Raw genomic sequence first — 20,932 nt, 5'->3', positions numbered from 1 at the left:
TGTTAATCCCTCCCAAGTACGGATTGTCAACAGAGAGATACGTACGCGCACATCAAGTTCGATAGTACTTGGAACAGGCTCACACCCTCACACCACGTTGACTACTTAGCCCGCTTGGTTACGTAGTCAGTTTGAAATAGACGGGGTCAAATAAACTTATTCCCAAGTAAAAGTGCAAAATCATGGTTGTATTGTACTTGGTGTACAATAACTGAAAATACAGGCACAGGCCTTTTTTATCACCATTGTCATTGTATCCTGGACCAACATTTTCATGCAGCGGAACAATGCATTATTCTCCTGCTGTGACCCAGCGATATCATACTACGCGGCTTCGGTCGTATCCCTGGTCCTCGCGTGATCCTTCAGCACCCGAAGACAAGTCTATGCTCACCTCAATAAGTGCTCCATTGTTTTCAGCACAGTTCATAGCGTAGGAGCAGCGAGCAATAGTTGGTGGAGGCCGTGCTCCGAATTGAAGGCAGCCTCCCTTCATGCAAATCGTGCAGTACACATGCTCGAATGCTCTTCAAATCTGCGCCAAGCTTTCGCCGCGGATTTCCTGCTCTTTTGCCGTTCCATTTTCGGGTTTGTCTTCTCGTACTGTGCGAAAGGGTGGCGCCAGAGAGAAAACATTTCTGCATTTGCTGCTGCCATGCCGTGCTATGCTGCTGAAACTCAAACCTGAATTTTTTTCGTGCTCGCAATCACAGTCCCGGCTCAGAAACAACCATTTTTGCATAGGAATAGACAGGGGTGAGTCATTATTTACAAACAACAGATGCATCATCGGCTTCGTCTCAAAGCAATCCTGAGCTTGAGCGACATGATCGATGCGTCACCCCCACACAGTGGCGAGCGAAAATGACAGCACCAGACAAACACGTGACGCTGCCAACCGACTGTCCAACACAGAGATAGGCGATCACATGTACAAGGATTGTTGCTGCAAATAGGATTGCTTAGAAAGGATCCAAAACTATCGAACCTGGTCTTGGCCATCACTACTGCATCGAGTAGGAGAGCACAACGCAACCTGGGGCAAAGAAGATCTACAGACCTTGTTTAGTTGTCCAAAGTTTGGAGGTGCAAAATTACTGTTATAGCATTATAGCATACTGTAGCGTTTCGTTTGTATTTGTAAATTATTATCCAAATATTGACTAATTAGGCTCAAAAGATTCGTCTCGCAAAGTACAATAAAACTGTATAATTAGTTTTTAATTTCGTCTACATTTAGTACTCCATGTATGTACCGCAAGTTTGATGTGATGGGTATCTTCTTTTTGCATAGTGTCAAGTTGGAAGTCTAAACATGGCCACAACCTTGTACTGAAAACGCACGCAAGCTTCTGCCCCGATCAGTCATCATTTACGCATATGCGTGGTGTGGCCGCTGGCTGACCGGATCAACTTTCAGAGATTCTCTGAAGCCAAAGCAAGGAGAGCTACCTGTAGGGGGAGAATAATTTGCACCGGAGCGGAAATGATGCGCGTTGGCCTTCACCGCCATCAGGAGGCCGAACTGCAAGGCCATGATGATACTGGTGCTGGCCCACTGCATAATCAGGGGGTTCGGGACAACCATTGGGATCGTGGAGAGGTTCAGTGACCTGCTGGAGCCATGGATGGAGAGGTTCAGAACCTTCAACCACTCTGTCTTGTAAAGATCTACCTGCCTCGGTGCCTCTCAAGGGGAATGCAGGCCTGTAAATGGAGCTCCGTCCGAGCCCAGGGGCTGCATGAGAGAGCTCTCCATTTCTTGAATCTCACTTACCCCTTGCTCTATGACAAGCAGAAGACTGAAGACGGGTGCATGAATGTATACAATACAATCCTCTTACTGTTGAATCGATAAAATTTTATTTCCTTTTAGATTTGGGATTGGTTTGAACAGTTGAAGTACTGCATGCAACATCAATGGCCCAGAAGCTAGTAGGCCAGGCAAAAGTTGCAGTCAGGAGGCGCAATTCAAGGGAATTAGGCCCAGGCTTGTTTGAAACAAGCGTAATATATATGACGGCAACTTGAAGCCCAAGCCCAAAAGCGCAAGTCAGGCGGAGCAGATGTGGCCCGTATTCTTGAAGCTTTGGAGTTCTGGGATTAGCACTTTTCCATGATTTACTTTTGGGCTTTTCTGAACCTAGCCAACCATCTTGTGATGAACGGTTGAATTTGTGAAATCTATATAAAGTGATGCCAGTTCAATATTAATTCGGAGCATGCCTTTTCAATGTGAATTTGACTACTCAGATTTATTTGGTTTGGAAGATGAATCAGTTTGGAGTCCCTCGCAAAAAAAAAAAAAGATTGGAAGCAAACCGGGCCATGGAACACTGTTGGGCCATAACTTTTTTGAAATCCAGTCCAACAAGTGTATATACCCGCAACTTGAAGCCCAGATCCAACAAACAACATGAATGATGTCTCCACTACAACTTTTTTTTTCCTTTTTTGAGCAGAGGATGGATCCGCTACAACTTGGAAAAAACATTTTTGTAAGGGAAAAAAAAGCATTGAGTTGAGCTCTGGCCAAAGCAGGACTCTCCCAAGCACCCGGCCGACAGGGCAGCGCTCCGGCAGCCCCAGAGCCATGGGCCCAGGAGGCCAGGACGCTGGCCACAGAGAGCACCAGGAGGAAGCGTGGAAGACGAGACGAGAGTGCCTGCAGATCGACGTGGAACTAACGAGTCTACATCCACCGGACCCCGAGGGGACTGGGGAGCAGCCGTGTCGGGCACCAACCAGCCAAGCCCTGCGCGTCCCGCGTTTCATATTCACCCAGTGCCAGCGCGCGACGCCGACGCGGGGGACGCCATGGATCCAGCCTTAGCTTCTTCCGGCATAAACAATGAGAACCCGGTCGCCTGGCGCATGTGCCGTCGCGACGTTCCGATCTGTTTTGTACATGGGGGAGGTCGAACTGATCAACTGATCGGTGCCGTGGCGAGCCTTGCTGTGGTCAAGCTTAAGCGTATACAATAACGTGCCACGCACTGATGCCTCGTGCGAAACCGCGTCCAGCACGAAGGTTGCTGCTGCTGCCAGCAATGGCTCCCCCGGTGGTGCCGGCGACCATGGCTTGTAAACCTGAATCGTAGGTCCTGAATTCAAAACCAAGCTTGCAAATTCATCAAATTTTCAAGGCAACTAATACCGAACACTATGCAAGCGTGATCAGTTAAACATTGGAGAAACATGCGCCGCTTTTGGAGATGGATGTGCTCTTCTGTCTTCATGTTTCATGATGCCATGGGGAACCTGGCAACATGGCATCTCTCTCTCGCCCACGTCGCTGCATGTATTGATCACATGACGACTGACAAATCCCGACGCAATCGCAATGCGCGACGCACATGACAGTGGCACTCAACGCCATGAACTAAGCGGAGGGAGCCCTTTTGAGGTCTTTCTGAAATTGGCACGGCGTGGGAGGGCAAGTCGAAAAGTGTATAAAAGTGAGCAGGAATCGGGGAATCCTCACCGACTCAACCGAACTCACGCCGCGCACCAGAGGGGTCGGAGCTGGAGCTGTCCGTCGAGTCGATCCGGCCGGCGGGCGCGTGCTCCCCCCTGCCGCGAGCGCAGGCGTCCAGCTATGTTCCTCGCAAGCGCACAACCGTCACCAGAGGAGCATGTCTCCGGCAAGGGGCAGAGGTGACACGAGCCGGGACCCGACCGCACGTGACCTGCTCTCGTCCATCCACAACGGCGAGCTCGGGAAAAGATAGCTGTGTTTACTCATGATCCCGGCATCCCTGTGGCCTCGACTTGACGAATTGTGATGGCACGGCGACAGTAACATTCAGGTGAGACAGGGCAGCACGAGGGCACCAATGGATTGGATAATACCGATACTTTCAACTACTTTGCAGACTGTGCAGTGCGTCTGCGTCATGGTACAGTGCTCCAATTTGTAGTAGCGCTGATGGAGTGATGGATAGACGTCAAATTTTGGCCATTTCTAACCTGGATCAGAATCAAATTTGGTATTGTACTTTGTTTCAGCTGTGGACAACCTGCACCATTTGGATAAGAAACAGGCCATGCTGTAGTGATTGACGATTGGTCATTCTTCTTGGCGTGTTTGATTTTAGTCCGGACTAAAATTCATGTCACATCGAATATTCGAAGGCTAATTAGAAGGATTAAATATGAGTTAATTATAAAACTAATTACACAGATGGATACGAATCTATTAAACCTATTTAATTCATCATTAGCACATGTTTACTGTAGCACCATATTGTCAAATTATGGACTAATTAGGTTTAATAGATTCGTCTCACAAATTAGCCTTCATCTGTGCAGTTGGTTTTGTAATTAGTCTATATTTAATACTTCTAATTAGTATCTAAACATTTGATGTGATAAGTATTTTAGGAGTTCCTGGACAACCAAACGTGACCACCTTCTTCTTCCGCGGCTGGAGCCATGGGCGATCAAATTCTTCAGCGGATTTGCAGAGGTAGCCACTAAGCATATTCTGTTTGCATAGTTCAACAGCCGATTTTTTTTTTTGGTTCAATCTAGATGCTACTCTGGAGTCTGGATAGGGCAGAGGACGAAGACTTTGAGGAAGAATGCTGCGTTACGGTTCGATCGGTTGTTGGCAAGAACACGACGGTCAAAAGTTGCGACTTTTGCAGTTTAAGAACGCCCGGTTCCAAATCTCTTGATAGATGCTAGTGAACGAACAGATTTGACTCCTTTAGGAGGATATTTCCTATATGTACAGATTTTGTCCAAACATGCAGACTAATGAAAAACTGAAATTTCAATTCGAGTGGTTCGGACATCAGAAGCTCGGGCTCAGGATGTTGAGCAAGGACACTCTGGTGTTGACCAGTGCTCGGAACACCTTCTCGCCGCTGCCGTCGACGCTGGCGATGCACCGCTCCAAGTTCTCGTGGAGCTCCAATGCTGCCCTCCGCGCCCGCTCCTCAGGCTTCATGCGGGCCTCGGACCGGAGCTGGACGGTGGAGGACTCGTCCTCGTCGTCGCCGCCGTTCTGCTTCTCGGCGGACCGCCGCTTGGCGCGCGACATCCAACGCACGAGGTCGGCCACCCACCATATGCGGTGGCGGCTGGTTCCCGGCGCGTCCGACGAGCCGGCGAGCCTCGCAGGGGCGGTGGCCCAGCACGGCGTGGAGGCGACCTCGACGCGGGCGGACGCGGCGGAGTTGGAGAGCGAGGACAGGCCGGAGAAGACGGCCGCGGAGCCGGAGGCGACGGCGACGGTGGCGTCGGCGACCGCGGCCGCGAGCGCCGCGGTGTCGGCGGGGAGGCCCTCGGGGAGCGACTCGGGGCTCCTGCCGGCCACGGCGCGCACGGCGGCCGCGAGGCGCGGTAGGTCGCGGCCGGCGCGTCGCTGCGCGCGCGACGCGGACGCGAGCCTGGCGGGGTCCCCCCGGCGCAGCGCGGCGCGCGTCTCGGCCTGGAGCGACGCGAGCGCGACGAGCGCCTGGCGGAAGCTGCCGTGCGCGTCGGCGAGGCGGAGGAAGTCGTCGAGGAGCCGCTCCGCTAGCCGCGACCGCGCCAGGCGGCGCAGCGGGTCCTGCGCCTGCGGGTGGCGCAGCAGCTCGGAGAGCGAGACCAGGACCCGCCCCACCTGCGACGCCGCGGCGGACACGGACGACGCCGAGGGCGGCGCCCCCGCGGAGGGGCCGCATGGCGGGGACTGGCCGGTCACGAGGCGCAGCGCGGCGACGTCGTCGTCGAGCTGCAGCAGCAGCGGGTGGAAGCGGCAGGGGAGGCTGGCCGAGCGGACGCGGTACGCGGCCAGCTTGTCGCTTGCGGCCGCCAGCGCGATGAAGGCGTCCGCCGCGGGCTTCGGGGCCGGGAACGAGATGGTGCGCCGGTACCCGGCCATCGCGCGCGCGTCTTCGGCCGGGTGCGCGGGCGCGTTCCAAATTCGATGCCTTTTTGCCGTGCCGAGTGGCGGATCGGAGGCGGGGGGTTTTATAGGTGGAGTGGAGGTGGAGCAGCCCGCGACCTGGGAAACGCGCGAGGAAGGCGTGTGTTGCGTTGCGTTGGCCGGCCGGAGTGGCTGCGGTGCAGGGTGGCGACGGGCATCCCGTCGTGTGGGTCTTATATACAGGCTGCGGGCTGCGGCACGAGAGCGCGAGCCAGGTGCCGTGCCGTTCGGCGGCCACATTGACTGCCCCCCGTGCGTTGCGGGCTCGCGGTCATGGGCTGCTTGCTCCGTTACGTTTGACGCTTTCCTTGGGTTTACTTGGGTCAGTTTGGGGCCGGGCGGGGTCGGGGTGGCTCCGCCTCCGCTCCAGGCCTCCAGCCTTTCTGGGGACACGCGCGCGGATCCCCCGTAGCAGGCGGGGAGGATCGGAGTGGCGGACAAGGGTCCACGGCGGAGGCCGGCCGGGGCGTCCGGCAATTACACTCCATTTGCGCCGTACACTACCACACCGGCGCCCATCATATGTGCGGTGACTATCGGTGTGTCCCGCACGACAACAAAAGTGCAAGACGACGGTGAGGGCCAGGAGATGCGACGCCAAGGTGCTCGTTTGTTCAGGGCTTCACGCCAAAGGTGCCAACAGCTTTTCGATGATCTTTTTTGCGAACAGTAAGCGATGGGCCATAACCGACAGTTTCCTTGTAGAAGAGTAGAAGGTAATTGTCTAATGTTTTCTGGCGAAAGACCTTGCCTTATCATCGGGGATTTTGCCTAAAACAGATACTTGGCGCTGTAGTTGGTACTCTACTCGTAGATTAACACGTTGCCATTTGCCAATGCCGCCAGCAGGTATCTACAACAGCTAAACTAATGCGCATCAGCACGGTTCACCAACCCAGCAAAACTAGAACACCCATCGCCATCAACCTCACTACCTCAGCATCACAGTCGACGATCGCACTAAACAATAACAACAACAACTTCATCTCTTTTTTTTTTTTTGAGAAAGAAGAGTGCATCTCATTAATTTGATACAAGATTACAATCACGACATAGTAGCTCATGAACACAGGTTGGAGCACGATCTCTCCAAACTGCCGAATGCAAACGACAACTTCATCTTGAGCCAAGTTGGCAACGTAACTTGAGCGCTTAGTGACACGCATGCTTTTAGTTCATGCCAAACACCTCCCTGGATGACGTCACTGAGTTCTAGACCCAGGGTCTGGCTTACCGGTTCTTAAGATTTTTTTCGGAGGTAACCGGTACGACAGCTAGAAAAAAAAATCGGCCAAGATTTTTACACTGTTGGGCAAATTTGGATTACAATTTGGAAATTTGAATGAAATGAATTCCATCCGAACAAAAAAAAACTAAATTATTGGTACATATATTCCCGACCCTTCTTGGTGGAACATTAGAAAAGCTCCCTACAAAAGGAAAACAGAAGGCTAACATAACCTTCGAGGTAGGACAATTTGATTTCTAATGGGTGACCATCAAAAGAAGTGTGATTAAATGTGCATGACCCGGTTGGATGAACATATATTCTACATTCCTGCCATCTCACATGTATCTTCTTTTTCTCATCCAAGTGCAGAAGGTGTGCATGTGTGCTACTACCATCCTTGCAAACGAAAAAAAAAATTGTCAGCTAACTCACAGCTATCCAACGTTCGCTGGATATGCTTCACAAAGTTGCCTCGAGAGCATTAATTCAGCAAAATATTCTGCGTGGTGCTGGCCTGCTGGCTCTCTTGGTTCGGGTACGTTGCATGTTGGATTGGTGGGCAGCGCTGTATATTCTCCTGCCCCCTGGGATACTCACAGCATGAAGCAAATGGACACAAACACACCAGCCAGGCGCTCACTAGTCACTAGTACTCAGTACTCGGCACTGTTCATCTATTCAAAAAAAATTTAATCTATCTCTAAGCTACCTTGTTGGAGATGCCCTTAGGCGTATAATTCAGCCATTTTACGCGTGGAACACGAGCTTGCTTGAAGGGGCGAAGGGGAGACTGAGACGCCTGTTTTTGCCTCTCTCATCTTTTTCTCTGGCTCTTGCACGGCCGATCAGCCAGTCTACGCAGCTAGCTCCAGCCTCCAGCTGCATGCATACGTGGCCAGAACCTTTTTTAACGATTTAAAAAACGAATGTGGTCAGAACTTGTAGTCCACAAACATTCTGAAATCTGAACGTGTGCACCACATGGTATGCCCATGAAAATTTGTGTGTATCTCGAACCGTGTGATACATTGCTTAATGGCTTGTTCTGTGTGACGTGTGAGCAAGCTGCACGAGCTTGCAGAGGATAGATGCCCTGCATTGACCTCTGGCTCGTGAACCGCGGCCGACGTCCCTTGTGCGATCACACCATAACTGGATGTTTGACTTCATGATTTAGGGTGTGTTTGGTTGGACCGTAAACTGTGGAAAAGCTAGTATACGCTATGGAAAAAGCTGGTGTGAGCTGTGAGCTGTGAAAGAGCTAAAAGTTATTTAGTTGAAATAGCCGTGAAACTGTAGATTTGTTAAGTAGATTTGTTAAGAAATATCTGTAATGCCCTCGAAAGTTTGAGAAGGCTTGAGATATTGTTGATATACAAATTGATCGTAAAATACTATGTTGTTCTCTGATTTTTATGAATTTATGTTTTCTTCAATTTATAACACCATTTATATATGAAATGAAAATGGTTAATGAATATAATTATAGATTAACCAATAATCAATAATTTTTTTAATTTTCTTTATCCGTCCGTATCCATTCCCCTTTCATTCCTTATCTTATCTCCCAACCGCACAGGACACAAGCTGTTGCTCTGTTGCTCTTGCTACCTATCCGCTCTCTCCTCTCTTCCACGCAGGTCCAGGCATCAACTGCTACTCCGCCGCTCTTGCAACATATCCACTATTGCTGCTGCTTTGCCGCGCTGCTGCCCGTCCACCGCTATTGTTGCTCCACCGCTCTGCCACCCAGCTGCAGCTGCTCGGCCACAGCTCCTCCGCTTGCGCCTGCTCGAGCTGAACAAGCTCCACTCACTAGACAAATACTCCAACCGTACTCCACCATCTCAAATCTCCCACGCCCACACCCCCTTCACCTCACTAGCCACCACTCGACGTCACGCGAGATCACTTCCCCGTTGGGGATTTGAGTTTTCCCTGCCGCCATTGCCCCACACCTAGAGCTCCTCCACTGATCAAATTCCCTTAGCTCCGCCCACCAAAACCAAATCGCCACCACCCGAAGTTACGTCACCACCTGAGCTCCACCTTGAAGGGGTGGTCGCTGGAGAGGGGCGGCCAGCCAGGAGCTACACCGCCGTCGGAGCCCGGGAGGACGGGAAGCGCGCAACGAGGTGGCCTTGAAGCGGGCGCCGCGGATCTCAACGGCGAAGCGGTGCTTGCAGCGGCAACCAGCACCGGTATCCTCCCCCTCCCTCTCCTCCTCGTCCTCTCCTCCACAGGCGCCGGTACATGGCGGCGGAGGAGGAAGAGGATGGAGGAGTTGTGCCGCCACCGGCCTAGGAGAAGGAGAGTGGACGCCGGCTTGGGAGGAGGAGAGTGGAGGGAGGCGGAGAGGGGCGCCGGAGAGGGAGCAGGCGCCGCCGTGAGAGAGGAATGAGCGAGCGAGAGCTGACGGAGAAGAAAAGAAACGAAGGTGTACGTGAATTACGAGTGGAAGCGTGGGTAATTTTCTTGAAAAGTTAGAAGTTGCTTGCAGCCGGTGGAAGCAAGGTTTGAGCTGCTATCAAAAATACACTAGGGGAAAGTTGCTTTTGGCTATAGCTTTGGGTGGAAGTCAACCCCTTTGATTGGCTTTTGGAGAAGCTACAGCAAGTTCAAAAGCTCAACCAAAAGGACCCTAGCTCCGTGGCTGGTCATCAGAACTCTTGACCTAGAACTGGTCAAGAACCACTCTGAAAGTGACTTGGAGGGTTCATCTGTGTTGCTGTTCCTCGTGACGCCAACAACGATCCTCTGTTAACTACTATTATCTCCGATTCTGATGACCGACACTTGCGGTTCTTAACTTGGTGTTGACCTAATACAATGGATATTTTGTGACTTGAAGTGAACGGTAAATTAACACACATGGCGTAAACGTCAGATTAGTTCAGAAGATGAACTGAAGAGGAAAAAATTTATGTTCGAAACATGAACCTGGAATGACGTGGTCTCTGTAATCAGTTTGGAAAGGTTAGATTAGACACAAATCGCGTCGTCGTGCAAAGCAACTATGGATGAGGCATCGGGACCGTGGGCCATCACTGTCGGTCTGCCCCACACGGCAACACACCTGTTGTGTATTCAGGAATAAACGAGCTCAAAATGTTTAGGGAGAGCGTGCAATTTGATTAATCCGGAACGGAAATGGCATTCTTAGCTTGTTGTGCTTAATGCTTATCTTGGGAGTAGCTTAATTAACCACGCAAGCGAAGTACGGGCTTGGCATTTGGTCGACAACCGTATCCCGTGAACAGCAACTGGAAGAGGGCGGCGCTCCTCGTGATTAATAGATTAGGGTTTGCCGAAACGAAAAGAAATGCAGGGTTAGCGCGACGATTGCGGCCAGTATCTTACATTGATTCAGTTCGGCGTATTCAAATGTTTTTCAGCTGGGATGCAGCCAAAAACCAGGTCAAGTTTGAGACTTTTTTTTTTTGCGAAACAAATTTGGGCCTTGTTGAAGACTTGTTTTTTTCAAGCCACTCCGCCCTGCAGAGCAATCCCAAGTGAATATACGGGTACAATCCGCAGACCCTTTTTTTAATTGTCGTCGCTTTGGGCTTTGATTAGGACTATTGGTCATTATGAACCACACGGGCATTATTGTGTGACATCATGGTTTACGGTGCCCTACAAGAAGCACGAGTAGGGAAATTTTATTTCATCGATCTTCTTTCTTACAAATATGCCAAGAAGCAGTTTGGAGACTGAAATGATGTTGACAATTTTGAGCACAAACTACGGGTCTGATGAATTCATTTTATTTTCCCTTTCAATCATGTTTGCAAAGGCACAACAATTTTGTCCCAGCAAATTAAAATCAGACAAAGATGTCAGTTTGATTTTGATTCAATGAGCTAGAACAAATGTGATGAAGACTGAAGAGTGATGTCAGCGTTAGGCGCCCCTGCTTATGTCCTTCAGCTTCGACCATTAGCATGCACAACAAACCCGTTAATAAGTAGAGGACTAAAAACACAATAAGATATGCAGCAAGAATAACCACATGACTAGAATATATAGATAGATGTGAAAGGCGAACGCTTCGACCGAAAGGGATCGCCGTCTCAGGTCTCTGCAGGTAGGAGATAGAAAGCAACGCGCCAAGGACCGTTTTGTTTCTGCAGACAAACGCATTCAGCATTGAACGGCTATGACACTCTGACAGCAACTTCAGATCAGATGATATGTTTGCTTCTGGGCAGTCTGAAGAAAGGTACAGATACGTGCAACAAACTCCTGCTTGTTTCTTGCAGAGATGACTCCTATGCTCTTGTATGTCTTTTTCGATTGTTGACACATGCAGGTGCCATGTGTGACGACTGACGAACTTAGACGGTCACATCGATGTAATTATGGTCTTTAGTAAACGCAAGAACAAAGCCTGTGTAACCAATCGCTTAATGACTTCGCATCTCGTGTAACATAGAAAGACAAAAGATACCGGTACATTCTTTTTGCGGCAAGCAGCATGGTGCTGCGTTGTTACCGGGAGATGCAAGCGAACAGCTTGCCGAGGCAACACAAGACACAGGGGAGCTCGTAACCTTGGACGCGAAGCAAAGCTTCACGAATCACGACCATTCCTTGTGGCTTTGGATGCCGTTCAAGTGTTATGACAACGTCTAGAATAAACCTGCCTAATTGCTCTCCTTCTTATATATATTAATTATTAACGCTAGGAATCTTTTCGTGTCTTTCAAAAAGAAATAAGAACATGCTCGCTTCTCTTAAAAAAGAAAGTATAGAATATCCGAATTAGGGATGGCAATGGGGCGGGTCGGAGTTAGGGTCGGGTGGAGCTTCCGCGGATCCATCCAAAAAACTAAGAATAAAATCCGCCCCTAAAACCCGCGGGTGCTCGAAACCCGACAGGCCCCGAAACTCGAGCAATAGTGACGGAACAGATCACAGATTCACAGTTCACTGATAGAGTTATACAAAAACAGAATATGGACAGCAATACCACTACTTAGGCACACTACCACACAATACAAATATCCAAATAATCCAACCATAGTCATTGATCGCACCATAAAGTTCTTACAAATATCCGAGTTCCAGATAGGAACATAATAAAAGATCATTACAAGACACGAATGCCTAGTTCAAATAGAAATGAGCAGCAACATGAGTCCTTAAGTAATAGAATGAGGTGATGAGCTTCTGGAGTCTTGATGACTTCATTTGTTGTTGTAGTTCATTAATCAACAACAGTTGATTTAGGGTTAGCTGTCAACAACAGATAATGAATAATACAAAGATAAACAAGATTGGGCTGTCGTATGCTTTATTATTACCTAATAAGAAAACTTTTCAAGTTTCAGTTATCATCTAGAAAATGGGCTGTCACTGCCATGTACCCTTTCCTCTGGTGATTTGTTGTCCAGAGATCCGTAGTAACAGCAACACAAGAACTCAATTTCCTCAAATACTTCAACATAGACTTCATACATATCCAAGATATCCTTCCTGATTGTGTTTCTAGACACCACTTTGAATGCAGGTTGCAATGTAGCACCGAACTTACGAAACCCAACATGGTCCACCATGGAAAGAGGGTACTCATGGACAACAATCATTAGTGCAAGTTCTTTCCTGGCTACATCTTGATCAAATGTGTATTTCTCCAAACTAACCGTCTGATATTGTGGGTTTGCAGATAATTTAAGAGTGGACTGTTTTAACCCTTTTCTAACAGTTCTATCCTGGCAAATCTCAAGGTGCCCGCGCAAGTGATTTGTATCATTTCTTGTTTCTCCTCCTAACATTTTCTTACACCAGATGCATTTTCCCTTCCAATTCCCGTTTAATCTAATCCTATCAAACTCTTTCCAAACTTTAGATTTGCTTTCTCTTACTACCAACCACAACATCATTTCCTATCTCTATCACATCTTCAGTACCTGGAGCAGTAGAATCGGATGGGGCTGTAGGTGAATCAGATGCAGGTGCCAACACACGTGCATGAGTAAGAGGATGAGAAGCAACAGTTGCTTCACTTGAGATCCAGATCCACCGTCCTATGATGATGTAGCAACAGGATAGGATCCACTGGTGCTAGGAGTCGACATTGCTTACTTGCAACAAAGACTGAAAAAAAAATGCAAAGATTCAGATAGCTACAATAGCTAGCAAAGATTTGAGGAGGATTGGAGGAGGATGAGCACCTGAACCACCGAAGGGACTAGGGGTGGCGCTCGCGGGTGAGGGGCGCGGGCGGCGCCGCGACGGGGATTGGGGGGTGCGGTCGTGCGGGAGCTGTGCAGGACGTAGGGAGACGGGCTGGGTGGAACCGTGGAAGTGGAGAGTTATATATCTAGGGTTCCTTGTTGGGCTGGGCTATACCTGATTTTTGTTTGAAATGTACACTTAGAGCCCCGTGAGCCACCAACGGGGGAATTATAAACCCATCCCCGTCCCGCTCAATTTCAGATCCCCGAACCCGCAAATTTATGGGGAAAAACAGACCCCCCGCCCCCATCGGGTTTCGGGTCAAACCCGCCCGACTGCCGTTCCTAATCGAATGCTGTTTCGTATTAAAATGCGTAATTCTGAGAAGCGTAATTCTCCATGAACGCATTACGCATATAGGCCTAACCATATCTTTCACAAGATGGTTGAGCCCAGATAAAGAGAGCCCCGCCATGTGGACTCATCCGTATCTGGGCTTTCAAGCGTGGCTTTTGAAGGCCTTACTTCGTACACCGGGCCTGTTTCCCAGTGTGTGGGAACTGGCTGGCTGGAGCCTCCTCAGGCCTCCTGGACTGACGAGTTTGTCACAATTTGCCTGCCCGTTCCGGCCCGTGCGATGGCTATGCGGGTCACGGCCGGTTGCCGGACGAGCTGACGACGATGGACGGGACCGGTTGGCGCGCGCAAGGCTGCCGTTCGTTTCATTCCGCCGCTTCCAAACAACCAGCCGCCGGGTTCTTCGGCAGCGCCGAGAAGAAGCCGTGCGCGCCCGTGCCGTTGCTTTCTCAGACGTGCACGGTGCACCCGCGCCTAAAGCCAAGTGAGCGGGGGGAAAAGGGAGCGCTGGTTGGTTTGCGCGAGTGCGCCACGCATGACGTGACCACGCGCCCCCTTCTATCCGTGTCTCGTAGACGATAGCTAGCGCACCGGTCGGCCTTTCCGGACGCGAACGCCCCTACCCCTACGAGACGAAACCGATCCCCACATTAGCTATCCGCCTTTTCCAGGCCATCTAGCTCCTCCACTCCATCATTGTATTCCCGTCGATTTTCCCTCAGCTTTTGCACGCGATCCGGTTCGCCTTTGCTTTTCGCGGCTAGCGATCGATCTGCGATGTGTTGCGCGGGCGTGCCCGAGCCTACTCAACCCCATCGATGACCCGCGCTGGTTTCCTTTTCATCATGCTCGTTTCCACGGCTCCCTTTTGACAAGTCCACACCTGGTGCTGGTGCCTGGTGGGAGGAGGATTGGTGGATGGCCAGGCCAGATGGGCTCGTCTCGCGATACATGCGTGCATGGGCTTGACCGCTTGAGTACTACGGTTGGTGTGTGCAAACACATTGTCAAACGCTCGTAACTACCGCTGCGAGACCTGCGCCGACCCTCTCGGCCACCAAGGCACACCAACCATGAAAAAGATCGCGGCGGTTGTACAACTAAACGGAATTTAATTTGTGCCAGTAGTCAGCATGCGACCAAAAAAAAGGCATGCGAATTTTGTTTTTGTCAATGCCATGAACCTCACAACATCTATAACTTTGGTTGCCTTTCATCATTGGACCCGTGCCCTTTTTGACGTGCGTGGACGGTATTCAAACTGTAGGATTCATGGTTGTTGGGATCGTCTCGGAAAACTGCAAATGTTTTCTTTAGACTTTTACATGGTTTCTGTCGTTTTAAAAAAAACATAGACCTGTACGTACATGGTTTTTGATGATGAAGGGTGACGGCACGCGTCGCGTCGCATCGCATTTTTCTTCCTATCTCCCAATTCGCCATTTGACAATGACTCGTCAGAGGAGAGGTAGCTGATGAGCGGTTGTCACATTCGCACTCGGCTGTTACATTGCATCAGCAGTTCAGCAACAACTTTAGCTTTGGATAGCGTAAGTACCTACCATGATAGAAGTAGCATCTAGCATGTGCCACTCACCGTACTCCGCGGATTCATGAAATCTAGCTCGATCCCTTACCTGCATGCAGGGCAAAGAAGATGGCAAAAGAGTGGAGATATGCGCTAAGTGGGTGTTTGGATGTTCAGCTCGGACTAAAATTCATGTCATATCAAATATTCGGAGATTAATTAGAAGGATTAAATATGAGCTAATTATAAAACTAATTACACAGATGGAGGCTAATTCCCGAGATGAATCTATTAAGCCTAATTAATACATCATCAGCACATGTTTACTGTAGCACCACATTGTCAGATCATAGACTAATTATACTTAATAGATTCGTCTCGCAAATTAGTCTCCATCAATTAGTTTTGCAATTAGTCTATATTTAATACTTCTAATTAGTATCTAAACATTCGATGTGATAGGAATTTTAGGAGTTATTAAAGAAACAAACGGGGCCTAAATCTCCTCGTTACGACTCCAACGTCGTGTCAAAATCCCGTGCCGAAGATGCGAGACCAAGAGCACTCGATGCTTCGACAGGATCCCTGCACGAATCGTCCGTTGCCACGGGAACGGAAGTTGTAGCAGTGGAGTGCCCTGGAACTTCTCTCGCTCGTGTCTCTCTGATCGACCGTCGTGTCACGCGAGCGATGAAAGTCGACGGCCGTAGACATCGCCGCACCGAGATCCGTTGACGCCCAGCGCTCGTCCGGTTTAATTGTCTCGCCGGAGGCGCAACACAAAGCCACATCGATCGGCCGGCCGGCGCTCCGTCCAACCGTTGGTGCGCTGATGCCGACACCGGACAGTCGGACACCATGAGGGCATCCGTGGCCTGCGTGTTTGGCGGGTGCTTGCCATTGCATCGATCTTGGCCCCGACAAAATTGACCCCCCGCTACCACGACAAGGTGACAGCGACGGCAGTGTGCCATCATCGATGGCGAGGAATTCATTCGTTCCGAAGCCTATGATGATTCCCGGCGATTCTATGCGACACGCACGCACGGCCTGCCGACCGGCCGGCTTGTGAGGCTGCTGGGTTTAGTTTAGTACCGTCCGTTTGGCAGCAGAGTTACCGCGCTCGTCGAACTGCTTGTAACGTATGCCGCCGCGTCGTCTGTCTGAGGTTGAAACGTGGTGTGCCTGAAATGACTCTGAGACAAACCTGCAGCAGCAGTGCGTGTGCGGCACCGTCCACGGAGCACGGAGCAGGAAATTAGCAGTGGCAGCGTCTTGGCGGTGTAGGACCATCGCTCGCCATTCCTGCCTGATTTGTCCGATCACTCACCAATGCATTGCTTCTGTAACCGATATCCCAGTACAGCTCACCTTGCACGAAGACGTCCAGACCTGCCGAAGTGCTACAGATCCACCACGCCTGCCTGCTGCTGCATACCTGAACTGCATGTGGTTTGGTACTGGCCAACAGAGAACTATTACATGACGTGCAGGAGGAGAGGACCCGTGTGTGATCGTCTCCCCCTCGAGTCAACTTTCCTGCACGGCTCGCGGGCCGGCCGCCCGGCACGGCGTTGTCCGCACCGACGCCGCATGATTCACCAATTCACCATTCGAGTCACCACCAACCCCCTGCATGACCGAGGCGCAAACCACCTATAAATCCCCGAGTCCCGCAAACCGCTGCGGAGAGCCAACAAACCCACACCCAACCGCGCTGGTGACTGGTCACTGGTAAGTAGCGGCAGCGCAGGTGCAGGCAGCAGTCAGCAGAGACAGAGAGCCGGAGCGGGCGCCCGCACCAAAGGCTCAGAGCGGCCATCATGTCGTCCGGCAAGGAGGCGATCAGCGAGGTGGAGTCGGCGCCGCCGACGCCGCGGCCCCCGCCGGTGTCCACCCCGCCGTCGCGGATGCACTCCCCATCCCCATCCCCGGCGCCGGGCGGCCGGTCGCCGCTGCGGGCCATGGCGTCCCCGCTGCGCGCGATGGCGACGCCGCTCGCGAGCCCCGTCCGGAAGGCGGTGGCCACCGTGAGGGGCTGCCTGGAGGAGGTCGGCCACATCACGCGCCTCGCGGACCCGCGCGACGCCTGGCTGCCCATCACCGAGTCCCGGAGCGGCAACGCCTACTACGCCGCGTTCCACAACCTCTCCTCCGGCATCGGGTTCCAGGCGCTCGTGCTCCCCACCGCCTTCGCCTCCCTCGGATGGTGCGTGCCGTGCCGTTGCCGACGATGACGCTCCTAGTAGCTTTAGCTAGCGTTGTGCTACGCGCGCACATGCTTCCTTTCGATCCTCGCGCCGCCACTATGGCTCAGACAGCGTTGTGTTCTTTGGTTGTCGCAGGACGTGGGCGATCATCTGCCTGACGCTGGCGTTCGCGTGGCAGCTCTACACGCTGTGGCTGCTGGTCAGGCTTCACGAGCCCGTCGCGGGTGGCGTCCGGTACAGCCGGTATATGCACCTCGCCACGACCGTTTTCGGTGCGTTTCCATGACTCCCGCGCCTTCCTTTCACTTTTAAAAACCCACCGGTACAATGGGCTGTTTCATTGACTTTCTGCTGCCCTGTTCTCACGCAACGGTATGTATCTTCAGGCGAGAGATGGGCCAAGATCCTGGCGCTGCTCCCGGTGATGTACCTGTCGGCGGGGATCTGCACGGCACTCATCATCGTCGGCGGCGGCAGCATGAAGATGCTGTTCGGCATCGCGTGCGGCGAGGCGTGCCTGGCGCGGCCGCTCACCACCGTGGAGTGGTACCTCGTCTTCATCTGCGCGGCCGTGTTGCTGTCGCAGCTCCCCAACCTCAACTCCATCGCCGGCGTGTCGCTGGTGGGCGCCACCGCCGCCGTCGCCTACTGCACCATGATCTGGGTCGTGTCCATCGCCAAGGGGAGGGTGCCCGGCGTGTCCTACGACCCCGTCAAGGCCCCCAACGACGTGGACGCCGCACTGGGGATCGTGAATGGCCTCGGAATCATTGCATTCGCTTTCAGGGGCCACAATGTTGTACTGGAGATTCAGGTAAGTCAACAAAATTTCTATCTTTTCACAGTACATACACAGCACTCTGTGGGTACTGTCCACTTTAATGGTGGGAAAAAAAAAGGGTCACTGAGTGTGTTTGCTTTGCAGGGCACCATGCCGTCGACTATGAAACATCCTTCTCATGTTCCCATGTGGAAGGGCGTCAAGGTAGCCTATGCCATCGTTGCTCTCTGCTTCTACCCCCTCGCAATCGGTGGCTTCTGGGCTTACGGAAACCAGGTACTCTACTTGCTACGCATGACCTTTTTGAATGATCTTTGGAATGTTCTCAGTGACTAATCTGTAAAGTTCGTACTACGGTCGTTGCACGCAGATACCTCCGAATGGCATCCTGAGCGCCCTGTACAAGTTCCACAGCCGCGACGTGTCCCGGCTGGTGCTGGGCATCACCACGCTGCTGGTGATCATCAACTGCCTGACCACGTTCCAGATCTACGCCATGCCCGTGTACGACAACATGGAGGCCGGGTACGTGCACAAGAAGAACCGGCCGTGCCCCTGGTGGCTGCGCTCGGGTTTCCGCGCCTTCTTCGGCGCGGTCAACTTCCTCATCGCCGTCGCGCTGCCGTTCCTGTCGGAGCTCGCCGGCCTCCTGGGAGGGATCTCGCTGCCGGTCACGCTGGCGTACCCGTGCTTCATGTGGGTGGCTATCAAGAAGCCGCGGAAGGGGACGGCGACGTGGAACGTCAACTGGGCTCTGGGAATCCTTGGAATGAGCATAAGCTTCGTGCTCATAGTCGGAAACCTGTGGGGCCTCGTGGAGAAAGGCTTGCGTGTGAAGTTCTTCAAGCCTGCGGATTTCCAGTGAACGCATGCAAATTTGTGGACCAGTTGGATGCAACATGCGATGCTTTTAAATCTGTAGTATTTTCTTCATGAGAAATGGATGATGTTGTGTCCCTTGTCAGTCCCCATCAGCACGCGCTATGCCTCCAGCCGAGAAGGATTCCGGCGGCTATCGGCGTATGACTCCACACTACATGTCGTCAGAGCTGCCATGCTCATGGCAAGCGGCCAAAATCCTTCCCCGCCCGCTCTGCGCTGATGCATTCTAATTCTACGAGGAACACGAGAGCTGGAGATTGCGCGACGGCCGCCCTATCCCGCGCCGGCCTTCGCCGCCGCCGTGCTCCATCTCGCGTCGCGGAGCCGGAGGAGCTCGTCGTTGCTGGCGCCCGCGGGGACGGAGGCGGCGGTCGGGTGCGCGTTCTCGAAGGAAGGGGAGCGCGGGCGGGGCAGCGGCGGAGGACGCGAAGGGGGCCGGCGGCGGCGCGACCTCGCCGGCGCAGAGTATTAGCATGTGCCCCCAGGTTTTTTGGATCGCGAGTATTAGCATATGATGGTTTGGCTTCTGGTCTGGACTGACAAGGAAGTCCCCTTTCGAAATATAGTTTTTACATAGCAAGGCCATACATGCTCTTCCTTGAGATGTTCTTGGATGATTTTAATAAGAACCTTTCACCACTCCAGTGCTTGAGAAATGCACTAAGTACATTTACAAAGATTCATCCACGTATTGTTTAGTGGCTCGGCCGTCATCGAGAATTCCCAAAAGCAATCAGATCAGCTGCCAATCCAACTGGATTCCGGCCTCTTAAGTGTTGGCACAACATGCATTTCAATAGCAAGCAGCCATGCTTTCCCCGTTCTATTCTATGCTTCGCAATTGAAGTGCCAGCTTTGGTGCAACGTCGCGTCCTGCACCACAAGACACTGGCCTGCAACTACAGCTTAGATGGACTGAAAATCCAAACCTTTTTTTTTTTGTATTTTAGCACAGGCAATCCAAAGTTGTACCGGTACTCTTCTATAAGCTGGCAGTCATATAGGACGTTTCAGTGTAGCTACTACTATAAGGTAATAGATAGATTATGGGCTAACCCTAGAGGGTAGCTATGTAGATGTCTTACATGGGCCTATTGGGCCCTAATACACATAGTACACCAACACTCCCCCGCAGTCTGAACTACCGACGCAGCGGAGTTGCAGACTGGACATGAAAAGAAAGGCACACACACAAGCCCCCCCAAGACGCAACTAGCCACAGGTGATGTTGAGGCTGGAGCGAAACTCGGTGAAGGCGGGTGACGAGAGGCCCTTGGTGAAGATGTCAGCAAACTGAGAGGTGGTCGGGACGTGGAGGACCCGAACATCGCCGATGGCGACCCGATCCCGGACGAAGTGAAGGTCAATCTCCACATGCTTGGTCCGCTGGTGCTGAACAGGGTTGGTGGAGAGGTACACCGCACTGACGTTGTCGCAGTAGACAAGAGTGCTCCGGGAAGAAGGAGTGTGGAGCTCGACAAGGAGCTGCCGAAGCCAGGATGCCTCAGCCACGCCGTTAGCGACAGCGCGGTACTCCGCCTCGGCACTGGAGCGGGAGACCACCGGCTGACGCTTGGACGACCAGGACACCAGGTTGCCGCCCAAAAAGACGGCGTAGCCGGAGGTAGAGCGCCTAGTGTCCGGACACCCGGCCCAGTCAGCGTCGGTGTAGACAACAAGCTCAGTGGAGGGAGACCGGTGAAGAAGGAGGCCGTAGTCCACAGTGCCCCGGAGGTAACGGAGTAAGCGCTTCAGAGCAGTGAGATGGGGCTCTCGGGGATCATGCATGTGAAGGCAAATCTGCTGAACTGCATAAGTGATATCTGGCCTGGTGAAGGTGAGATCG

General features: G+C 52.0%; 2 protein-coding genes across 2 annotated transcripts; one reads left to right on the top strand and one right to left on the bottom strand.

The window, feature by feature from the left end:
- Positions 1–4,798: 4,798 nt before the first annotated feature.
- On the bottom strand, positions 4,799–5,872 carry LOC101756975. Its single transcript, XM_004976440.2, has one exon. The coding sequence runs from the start codon at positions 5,870–5,872 to the stop codon at positions 4,799–4,801; it is 1,074 nt and encodes a 357-aa protein (XP_004976497.1).
- Positions 5,873–16,893: 11,021 nt separating this feature from the next.
- Positions 16,894–19,671, top strand: LOC101756558 (lysine histidine transporter-like 8). Its single transcript, XM_004976439.3, has 5 exons — positions 16,894–17,422; positions 17,559–17,695; positions 17,810–18,237; positions 18,349–18,480; positions 18,575–19,671. The coding sequence occupies exons 1-5, from the start codon at positions 17,037–17,039 to the stop codon at positions 19,067–19,069; spliced, it is 1,578 nt and encodes a 525-aa protein (XP_004976496.1). The 5' UTR covers positions 16,894–17,036; the 3' UTR covers positions 19,070–19,671.
- The last annotated feature ends 1,261 nt before the right edge of the window (positions 19,672–20,932 follow it).

The sequence above is a fragment of the Setaria italica genome, chromosome VII (assembly GCF_000263155.2).
Source record: "Setaria italica strain Yugu1 chromosome VII, Setaria_italica_v2.0, whole genome shotgun sequence".
Classification (NCBI taxonomy): domain Eukaryota; kingdom Viridiplantae; phylum Streptophyta; class Magnoliopsida; order Poales; family Poaceae; genus Setaria; species Setaria italica.
Note: the sequence above shows the minus strand (reverse complement) of the source record. Positions and strands in the feature narration are given on the sequence as shown.

Excerpts from the sequence above, each read along its gene's own strand:
- LOC101756975 (XM_004976440.2), bottom strand. The coding sequence starts at position 5,872 with ATGGCCGGGTACCGGCGCACCATCTCGTTCCCGGCCCCGAAGCCCGCG.
- LOC101756558 (XM_004976439.3), top strand. The coding sequence starts at position 17,037 with ATGTCGTCCGGCAAGGAGGCGATCAGCGAGGTGGAGTCGGCGCCGCCG. Across the intron at positions 17,423-17,558 it reads GCCTTCGCCTCCCTCGGATG|GACGTGGGCGATCATCTGCC; the intron begins GTGCGTGCCGTG and ends TGGTTGTCGCAG. Across the intron at positions 17,696-17,809 it reads CCTCGCCACGACCGTTTTCG|GCGAGAGATGGGCCAAGATC; the intron begins GTGCGTTTCCAT and ends ATGTATCTTCAG.